At 35.4% G+C, this 11,123-nt stretch overlaps 2 protein-coding genes across 6 annotated transcripts; one reads left to right on the forward strand and one right to left on the reverse strand.

The window, feature by feature from the left end:
- Positions 1-2,678: 2,678 nt before the first annotated feature.
- Positions 2,679-6,182, forward strand: LOC135949155 (uncharacterized). The gene has a single exon (XM_065498624.1). The coding sequence runs from the start codon at positions 2,679-2,681 to the stop codon at positions 6,180-6,182; it is 3,504 nt and encodes a 1,167-aa protein (XP_065354696.1).
- A 2,463-nt stretch (positions 6,183-8,645) lies between these two features.
- LOC135963162 (uncharacterized) lies at positions 8,646-10,916 on the reverse strand. 5 transcript variants are annotated; one of them, XR_010576824.1, is made up of 4 exons: positions 10,112-10,906; positions 9,668-10,033; positions 9,348-9,432; positions 8,646-9,254 (listed from the first exon to the last, which is right to left on the reverse strand). XR_010576824.1 is itself a non-coding variant. In XM_065514934.1 (3 exons), exons 2-3 carry the CDS (start codon positions 10,674-10,676, stop codon positions 9,696-9,698), a joined length of 903 nt encoding a protein of 300 aa, XP_065371006.1. In that variant the 5' UTR covers positions 10,677-10,715; positions 10,818-10,916; the 3' UTR covers positions 8,646-9,695. The 5 variants fall into 5 exon arrangements, 3 of the variants coding, with proteins under 3 accessions (XP_065371006.1, XP_065371005.1, XP_065371004.1); XR_010576823.1 differs by having other exon boundaries at positions 9,348-10,033; XM_065514934.1 differs by having other exon boundaries at positions 8,646-10,033; positions 10,112-10,715; positions 10,818-10,916.
- Positions 10,917-11,123: the final 207 nt, after the last annotated feature.

Here is an 11,123-nt window from a genome sequence, read left to right on the forward strand (position 1 = left end):
ATTTTGTGAATTTTTTATTTTGTGATATTTTAATAATATCAAATAAATAATAATAAAAATATAATTTTAATAAACCCAATATAAAGTGAGTGTGTGTGTTATTTATTGTAATAATAATAACATTCAAAAAAAATTACAGTGCAATTGTTGGTTGTTGTTTATTTTCTCTTTTGCTTTATATTGTCACTTACGCTAGTGCTGCAATATTTTAATCGTACGAATAAACCGGTTACCGTGTATTTTATCGTAATAAAGTGCATTTTTACTCATTTTTTTGATATTTAACCCGTGAAAATAAATTAATTGAGCATTTTTAAATTAAAATTTAACCCGTGAATAAAATATAATTGAAAAATAATTATTTTTAGTGAAAATTAATTATTTAATTTTATTCGAAAGTGAGTAACCGTTTATTCGTTTGCAGTAGTAGTGTATATTAAACATTTTTTATACCTTTTTTAATATTGAAAGTGCATTTACACTATAGAAAATCGTTGTTCAAATTTATTTACCTAATTTTTTGAATATTTTTATCTTGAGATAAAAAGAACAACGTGTAAATTCACTTTCTTATTTAATATTTTACATATTTAACCCATTATTTTTGTGGAATTTGCTTTGTGAATTCCTATTAACCCAAATAATTTTGAAATTTGTCATCTTTTTAAGATTATTTTTGAATTTTTTGAAACTTTTACTCGTTTTTTGTCGATTTTACTCAGTATTTCAAACCCTCGTATTTCAAACAATCGTGATAAAATTCAAATTTTTAAATTATTTAAAGATTAGTTTTGTCTATTTTTTGAATTTTAAACAAGTTTTCCCTATTTTTGATTATTTTTAAATTTTGTTACTCGATTTTTCTTACTTTTTTTTCAAAATTACCCGATATTTTTTAAGATCAAAAATGGACATGTCCGCATTGATTCGTAATGCCGATCGTTTGGCAGAATTCGAGGCTCATATTTCGATAATACCCGTCGGTGAACATCGAATTGGTTCGTTAAGTAGCCACGAAAAAGAATTAAACCGTTTATGGGAAGCTGTTCGTTCAGCATACGATACTTTGCTGATCGAAGCTGAACAATTGAAAACCCCACAGATTGTTGAGGTGAAGGCCAGATATATGGCTTCTTATAGTACATATACTCGTGGTATCTCCATGATAACCACCTATTTGGACAATTTAAAAACCTCTGCTCAGGCAGAAAAGTCCATTGATCAGGGAATAAATTCAATGCCATTTGTTCATTTACCCCCTTGCGACACCCCTATTTTCTATGGTGACTATAAGAACTGGCCTTCATTCCGAGACATGTTCTCAGCTTTGTATGGCAATAACCCCCGTTTAACCCCTGTACAGAAATTGTACTATTTGCTGCAGAAAACTGCAAAGGATGCTTATGATGTCATACAAACTGTTCCATTAACTAATGATGGCTATGCAGTGGCATGGAAAAAGTTAGTTGATACGTATGAGAACAAAGATGCTCTTATAAATGAACAGCTTCGAACTCTTTTGAGTATTAAACCCATTACCCAAGAAACAGGCCCGAATATTAAAAATCTGCAACGAACTCTTAATGATTGTATTACGAATCTTTCACTATTAGAAGTTACTCCGGAAATATTTTATCACGTTATGTTAGTATATATTTGTGCTACAAAGTTACCCGAAAACACTTTAAGTCTCTGGGAACAGTCGAAGAAACTTTGTCCAAAATCTCCAAAGTGGGAGGATATGGACGCATTTTTGACAGCTCATTTTAAAACTCTTGAGTCGATTTCTGATATAAGACAGTCTAACCCAGTTCAAAATATGAACAAAACCCCGAACACATTACCACGAAAGAACTCGATTGTTAATGCGCCTAAGAAATCATTTAATGACTCTAGAAAAGTTCAAAGTTTTGCGACAAAAACTAACCCTAGTTCCACAGTTTGTCGTTGTTTCCTTTGTCAAGGCTCACACCCCCTTAGACTTTGTCCAAACTTCTTGAGTCAGACTGTCGATGATAGAATGTCAACCGTAAAGAGACTTAGGTGTTGTTCAAATTGTTTGGCGACTTCTCACGATTTTAAGAATTGTAGAAGTACTCATGTTTGTTCTTTGTGTAGACAGAAGCATCACTCTTTGCTTCATAGAGATCAAAGACCGCAAGGTCAAAATTCTCAATTAGCAACCCAATTTCCTATAGCTTCCGGTACTAATGTACCATTACAACCCCCTTATAATGTTAACCCGATTCCAGCAAGCACCCAAAATCAACCCCCTCTTAATTTTACCCCTTCAACATCTGCAGCGGCTCAAAACGTTCATACGTATGCCGCACATTTGAGCCCTAACGTTTACATGGACTATTTGTATAGTCCATGTAAACGATCTCAGATGTGCGGCTCGAGCGCTAGTTGACCCTGGTTCGCAAGGCACCTTTATCTCTAGGAGATTACAAAGGAAGCTTTCTATACCAACATTTTCAGTACCATCGACAAATGTCACTGGTATGATGGATTGCTTGGCTGGAAATTCCTCTACTATGTGCGTTCTTTCTGTCGGATCCCCGATAGACCCCAGTTTCAAACTTAAAATTTGCGCATATGTAGTTGAGAAAATTACCGGTCGGTTGCCCTCGTGTACCCTTTCAGATATCGTAAACTCTAGTTTTCCCGATATTACCATGACCGACGTCATGTGTACCCGTATGGATATCCTATTTGGAGGAAATGTTTATCCAAAAATTTTAACCTCGGATGTTAGAAAGCATCCAAATGGCAACCTGATCGCCCAAAGAACAGTTTTCGGTTGGATAGTAACTGGTGAGGTATTTCAATCGGAACCCATGTACACCCTTGCAACGTTTTGCAACCAAGTTGAGTTGAACGCCCAACTTGCTCGTTTTTGGGAACTTGAAGAAGTTCCACAAGCGACACGATGGTCCGAAAGCGAAGAAATTTGTGAGGAGCTTTACCGGACTACTACTTACAGAAACCCCGATGGTCGCTATGTAGTTTCACTCCCTTTTCGTCGAGAATTTTATAATGAAGTGACATTAGGAGATTCTCGACATAGTGCTTTGTCCCAGTTCATGAGAAATGAAACTCGACTTTTAAAGAACCCCGAATTGAAATCACAGTATGACACTGTGATTAGCGAGTATTTTGAAATGGGACATATCAAAGCAGTTAATCCCTCTGATTCAAAAGCGACTAGTTATTATTTACCGCATCATGCAGTATTTAAACCCGATAGTTTGACCACCAAACTCCGTGTGGTATTTAACGCCTCAAACCCATCCTCCAATGGCGTAAGCCTTAATAATATATTATACCCCGGTCCTGTTTTACAGGCAGACCTTACGGTCTTAATCCTCCAATGGCGACTCTTTCGTTACGTTTTTAACGCTGACATTGAGAAAATGTATCGCCAAATTTTAATTCATCCCGAACAAACACAATTTCAGCGGATCTTTTACCGCAATAATCCCGAAGCTGATATAAAGGACTATGAGCTAAATACAGTCACATTCGGAGTGAATTGTGCACCGTATTTAGCGATTCGAACTCTTTTACAATTGGCCAACGATTGTGAACCCCAAAGTCCGTTAGCATCTCAAATTTTGAAAACCCAAATGTATGTCGATGACGTACTTGCTGGCTCTCATGAGCTAGAAGACGCTTTTGAGAGACGTATTGAACTCACCCATGTTCTCGAATCGGCTGGTTTCGTTTTACGAAAATGGACTGCCAATCATATACGTCTCTTAGAAGATTTACCCCGTGAGAATCTGCTTGATGCAGACTTCTTAAAATTTGCAGATGCTAGCACAACAAAAACCCTGGGCTTGCGATGGAATGCTGATACTGACAGTTTCTACTTCCGACACATATCGCAGCCACGCCGGGATATTGTGACAAAACGCGCTGTCTTGTCAGAAATAGCTAAGCTATTTGACCCCGCCGGTTGGCTCTCTCCAAAAATTATTGTTGCAAAAATTATAATGCAACAAATATGGAAAGACAAGACAGATTGGGATGAAAGTTTAAAAACCTTAACCCTTGCGCAGTGGCGCTCATTTTTAAATGATTACCCGAATATTGAGAAAATTAACATTCCAAGATGGGTTAATTTTCACCCGAGTCATGAAATTGAACTTCATGCATTTTCTGATGCTTCAGAAAAGGCTTATGGCTGTGCTCTTTATGTTCGAAGTATTTCGGCAAATGAAATCACTTCACATTTACTCTCTGCAAAGACGAAGGTAGCTCCTGTTAAGTCTGAAACATTACCCCGTTTAGAACTTTGTGGAGCGGCTTTGATGGCAAACATGGTAGAATCTTTGTGTAGTCAATTAAATCTAGACAAGAGAAAGATTTATATGTGGACCGATTCTACTATAGTTTTATCTTGGCTCAAAAAACCCCCGTGTCATTGGCCAACCTTTGTCAAGAACAGAGTTGCACTAATAGTAAAGAAAGTAGGTAACGAAAATTGGTTTCATGTTGATTCCAAAGATAACCCCGCAGATCTCGCAAGTCGTGGAACTCTTGCTCGAGATGTAGTAGATAACCCCTTATGGTGGTATGGTCCCTCGTGGTTACGACAACCGCGAGAATACTGGCCACAAAATATCGTTACCGAACATCTACATTTAGAAGTTCAATCTTTTTCTGTTCAGACTGAACTAAAATTTGACATACTGGAACGTTTTTCAGATTTACCCCGTGCAATGCGAATTATTTCGTATTGGTTCAGGTGTTTACAGTATTTGAAAACCCGAAAATGCTTGTACAACACTTTAGATTTAACCCAATCAGAAATGAGATTTACTCGTGATCGATTAATTCTAGTATGTCAAAAGAATTATATACCCGAATATTCTTTACTCTCAAAAGGTAAACCCATATCTTCCAAGAGTAATTTACTCACTTTGAACCCGTTTATTGACTCGAATGGTTTTGTCAGAATCAATGGTCGATTAGTTCGATCACCTGGCTTAACATACGATGAGCGTTACCCTAAAATTCTGCCTTATGCAGCCCGTTTTACTCGTTTGTTTGTTGAACATGTTCACAAGTGCTCTGCCCATGGTGGCCATTCATTAATGCTCAGATTAGTTAGAAATGAGTTTTGGGTCCCGAAATTAAAGAATCTAATTCGTACAGTTATTTTCAATTGTAAGGAATGTACAATTTACCGAAAGAAAACCGGTCAGCAGATTATGGCTGCTTTACCCCCTGAACGTGCGTCTCTTTCGAGACCGTTTACCCATACTGGTTTAGATTTCGCAGGTCCGTTCGACATAAAATCCTACATTGGTAGAGGTTGCCGAATAACAAAAGGTTATGTTCTCGTGTTTGTTTGTTTCGCCACAAAGGCGATTCATTTAGAGGCAACCGGTGATATGTCGACCGAAACATTTCTTGCTGCTTTTGCCCGTTTTTTCTCTCGTCGAGGTTGTCCTGCTCATGTTTACTCGGACAACGGAACTGCATTTGTCGGTGCTGCTAATTTACTGGAAGTTGACCGAAAGCAGTTTTTACTCCAATTGAGGCAAAAAGTACTTGTACGAAATAGTTCTCAGCCAGTTGAATGGCATTTTATACCCCCTGGGGCTCCTCATATGGGCGGCTTATGGGAAGCCGGCGTTAAGAGTGTAAAAACTCATTTTCGCAAAATTGCTGGAATGCAAAAATTTACATTTGAGGAGTTTTCAACAATGTTAAGCCGTATTGAAGCTTGCCTAAACTCAAGACCATTAACTGCAATGAGCGATGATCCCCTCGATTTAGTCCCATTAACCCCTGGTCATTTTTTGATCGGAGCGCCTCTTTTGGCACCCCCTGAACCCAATCATTCCGATCTTTCTTTGAGTATTGCTAATAGATGGCAGAAACTCAAAGTGCTCCATCATCAGTTTGCTCTGCGATGGAAAGAGGAATACCTCAAAGAACTCCATCGGCGAACTAAGTGGAAATATCCACAAAGGGACTTGAAAGTAGGAGATTTAGTTGTGATCCGTCAAGATAATTTACCCCCGAATGAATGGCGCTTAGGTAGGATAGAGAAGACTCATGTAGGGCAAGATCGTAAGGTCCGCTCTGCGGACTTGAGAACAGCTTCGGGCATTTTTACCCGGCCCATAGTGAAGCTTGTTCTCTTGCCAAAGTCAGAAGCTGACTAATTTGTATTTTTTCTTCTCTCTCTCCCATTTTTATTTAACTCATATAGCTCGATGTCAAGTGTGAATCGCCGCCTCGAAGTCAACAGTAACAACCCCAGCAGTATCTGCAAGGACAACCCCCGCAATATCAGAAGAAGCAACAACACCAACTGACATGTCAGCAGCAACAACAACCCCATCCATATAACCCGCAACATCAAACCCCGGTTATTTTACCCCGCAGAATCCTCAGCCTTCCTTGTTGCAGTATAGCAAGGGGGGCGGGATGTTTATGCGCACAGTGTATATGGCCAGTTATTGTTCACTGGCCATTCTATGTTTTTTATTGTTTTCTCATTTTTTGTAATTTTTAAACTCACTTACTCTTGTAAACCCCAAGCGTACGGTACGTACTTAGAAAAAATATAAACCCCCGAAGAAAAACCAAATAAAACCCCATTTTATTTTAAAACCCCAAAAACTAATTGAATTTTTATTTTTTTTAAACCCCGATATTTTCGAGGAAATATTTCAAGGAAACATCAAGTTAAATTGAGAAGGGGTGTTGATAGAACAATATTACTTGATAAATTAAATACTTGATGTTGTTTGTTTTTATAATTTATAAATAACGCTTTGAAAAAATATTCATACATTTTTTAAATATTTTTTCACTTCTGAAAAATCTTTCAATCTGTTAAATATAATTTTCTTTTAAATAAATAAAATATTTTATATTAAATAAATTGTGAAAATATTTTGAGCTGCGCCAATAAAAATGAGCTTCTATTTTAACATTTCTTGAAATATGTATGTTAATTTCGTTCCTCCATTTCTTGTTCTACTGGCCTGAGACGCGTTAATGGCCTGGGGAATTTTTAATAACTTTTCACAATTTTTTTAACCAATTTTAGTCTTTTATATCTCATTATAACGACAATTGCTTGTACATGTCTATTCTTTTGCATTAAATTGCAAACGTAGTTTTTTAATGGTAAATTTTTTACAAAAACTGAGAAATTGAATTTTTTCACCCTTTAAATGCTCCTCAAAACTTTGAATGGCGAGCGGCACGGGTTAACGTCGCACAGTGGGGGATCTGAAAAAAAAAGTGGAAATAAATCTGTAACTTCTAAACGAATAGCCCGATTTTAATAAAATTTTCCATGGCTATAGAGGAGGTGTCGATAAGTTTAAGTTTTGAATTTGGGCTTAAACAACCAAGGGGGGGCCGAGCCACAATGCCCCAAAGTGGGGCACCTCGGGTATATCAAAAATTAAAAATGATGCCAAATTTTTGTTTGCGATCCGATTTGAAAGATTTTTATATATATGGAATGTACTAGACGAGATCTACAAAAAACACTAAGCGTCCGATTTCTCTATTTTTTTTTTATACCACTGTACAACACCAATATGTTAAGTTAAACTTGTGTACAGTAAAACTTTTAACTTGTACGTAAATTCATTCTATCAGCATTAAAACCATTCGTACCAATCGTTGCTTTTGGGAGTGTTAATTTACTTTTATAGAAGACAAGCAATACATGCATCATTTTTCGTTGCACTCCATTTTATGAATAATGTCATGCATTGCTTTGCAGAATTAATGTATATTGTCAACAAAAGGCTCTTTTAGGAACCCTATACACAACCCTTCCTTACCTTTAGGCTTTCTCTACACTTGTAGCTGTAAATTCATGATTCCGTGTAACCAACCAATCTGGTAATGTACACATCCTAAAGGTAGGTTCACACATGACAAATATTAAAAAAAATAACGAAAAAGACGTAACCACTAAGTAAAATACATTTGAATTCTTTTATTTATTTATTTATTTCAAAAACTTATTTTACTTAGGATGATTCAAAACAAAAAAAAATCGTATTATATTATTTGATGCTGTTTGATCTTACAAAATACTTGTAAGAGTAAACACGTCAAACAAATTTGTGCTAAAAAAATGTTGGTTACGCTTTTTTGATCAAATATTTGCCATGTGTGACCCTACCTTAAAGCTGGAGGTCCACACTACGCGTCTTCGCGTCAAAGCATTGCGTGCTTTTTATACCTACTTCGCATTCTACGCTTCAAGTTACATGTGATGCTTTTTAAGCGTCAATTTTTTGTTTTATTATTAAAAAAACTTCGCGTTTTCTGCAGTTTTTATTTAGTTTTTCACCATTAAACTTGTTTTAATTTATTAAAATTGAAAAATAGACATTGAAAAAGAATATAAATTGTCAAAATCAGCTGACATGTTCGTGCGCCGCTTGTGACGCTTATAAAAGTAGAAAGTAGATCTACTTTAAGCATTCTACGCGTCAAGGCATTCTACGCTTTTGTACATGTAACTTGCAGCGTACAAATACACTGATTCTACTTTTTTGACAGCCGCGTAGAATGCGAGAAAGCGTAAAACGCGTGGTGTGGACCTCCAGCTTAAGGCAAATAAAAATGAATTAAAAACAATTAGCTTGAAGTTTTCTTTGACTATAATTTTTTATTCATAGACATAAATTATTTAAAATTAGTTGCAGTTAACATACATATGTTTACATACGCGACTATAATATATTTAATTAATGTGTAAGAAGTTTGTAAAATATTAAATAACACTATATAATAGCAAAGTGGGAGTAGTAGTAGAGGTACATACCGTTTTATTTTCCAAGCAGGTTACGTCGAAATTGCAACTAAACACCAAAACCAGAATTGATTATGTTTGCTGTTCTAGTCTTTGCAGATTTTTTTGGCGATATTTAGTCGGAATACTTCTTCAAATCTGTAACTCAATAGTAATACTCAAATAAAAAAAGAATTAATTAGTTTCATTTTATACAAAATTCAAGAGAATGTGATGAAGATTTTTGTATCTTCAAACATTTTACCAGTTATCATATGTACAGTAAACTGCAGTTGATGGATTTGTACATATGATAAGATGCATACAAAATGAAATGCCGATTACAAGAAAAAATTCGATAAACTTGTTCTTGCATTCAGCTTTCATTCAATTGAAACGATACTATTTTTTGCTGCAATTGTTGTAACAATTTTTGTTCCGTGATAGCAAAAAATTTAACCGCATGCTGTAAAAAGATTCAATTCAGTGTATCAGTTACTGTAAGGAAAAAACGCTTCATAGCTCACTCTTAATATATTGAGTCGAGTTTACAACCCACCTTGACTACTAGATGCTACATATTGTGCGAGCTTTACATCAGCGTCAAGCACTTTCCGCAGCATCCGTGATGATCCAAAAATGGCCTGAAATGGCGAAAGCAGTATTTAGTAACCATTTCATCAAAAGCTTGGAAATAATTGTTGAAAGCATAACAGTATTTTTGCTATCTCTAACTTCTACTCCCCTGCTCTATTAAATTACTTATAAATAATTTAAAAATATACTTAGATGTATGTTCAAACTTAATTAAAAAAGAACGAATATTTAAATAAATTGGAAAGATATAAAAATACTTATGCATAAATAAAAACAACTAACCAAATGTAATTTTTTACAACAAAAAATTTTAAGACGATGACTGGTCGCTTAAAAGCTGAAGTGGTGGTGTTCGACATGCTTGGTTCCAATTACTAGATGAACCGAATATACCAATGTTTGAGCACTCCCCTTCAACATCGATAAAATCGCTAGTCTCGCTTTTCTGTTTGGGTGTTTGAATGCAACCCAATGTAGAACTGGACATATAACACTGGTCACCATTAATATTTTGTATACCATTTTTGCTTTGTATGAGTGCGGATTCTGGTAAAGTTAAGTTATCAATATGAAAACCGTTTTCACCCCATATGTCATCCCAAGATGTAGAGGTGCTGGGCAAACTGCTATCCGTGCCATTTTCCAAATCTGTGAAAAAGTCGGGAAAAGTACAAAAATCAAATGATGAGAAATCACGCATAGAATTATCTAAAGCAGCTACACTACCATCAGAAGGACTATCAAACTGTACTGATAGTACGTCAGCATCATTTATACTACTGCTAAGGCTCATCACACCTCTCATGCCGTTTTGGATATAGTCGTCATTATTACTCGAAGTCGAGAAAGGAGACTTATTAGATTCAGATTCAGGATTACGTCGAAAATTTAGCGCATTCACGAGAGTCAATAATTCGGATCTATTGGCAAACAGCCCCTCGAAATATTTCTTTTCTTGCTCAAGACGCTGAGCAATTTTCTGCTGTCGCTTTAGGGCTTTCACTAAAGCATGATTAGCTGTCCGCGCGTCTTGTAATTCTTTCTCGATCGTTTCCAAGTAAACTTTTTTCTTCCGTCTATTTTCTCTTGCCAACAAAGCATTACGATTGTAGACGTTTGGATCGGGCCTTCTTGTCGGTAATCTTTTTTCTCCATTTCTCTTTTTTGAGGTTATGGAATTTGAACATTTTATTTCCAAAATGTGATTGTTCGCAACTTCATTATCGTGCTTTCTCAAATTCCATACCGATAATGATTCATTGTCCGACTCATTACCACTAGAGCTGCTCATTAAGTAATCTTCATTTTGTTGCAGCAACTTTTTTATGTCCTCCATTTTTATATTAATTTCGTAATGTTGCGTTTTTTTTTAAAGCAATAAATAATAAAACTATTATTTTGATCACCTTTCAACAATGTTTATGTACTTTACCTTTTATATAGTTAATTTCTTTATATTTAAAAATATGCTAAATATTGTATACAAAATTAGTCGACAACAAAGTAGCTCCACTTTTTATTGTAAACGTTTAATCAAATAACAAATCGTTACTCGCAAAAAACATGGCTACTTGATAAAAAAAACTAAAAAGTAACTGGTAATCAATTTACACATGACAATGATGCTAGAAAATTTTTAATTTTAAAACTCCAATGAAAAAAGTTGAAATAAACTTTTTTTAGTCACATTATTTTATACTGTGTCTGCAACTGATATGAAATGCTTAACATAAACATT

Source organism: Calliphora vicina, chromosome 1 (genome assembly GCF_958450345.1).
Source record: "Calliphora vicina chromosome 1, idCalVici1.1, whole genome shotgun sequence".
NCBI classification, from domain to species: Eukaryota; Metazoa; Arthropoda; class Insecta; order Diptera; family Calliphoridae; genus Calliphora; species Calliphora vicina.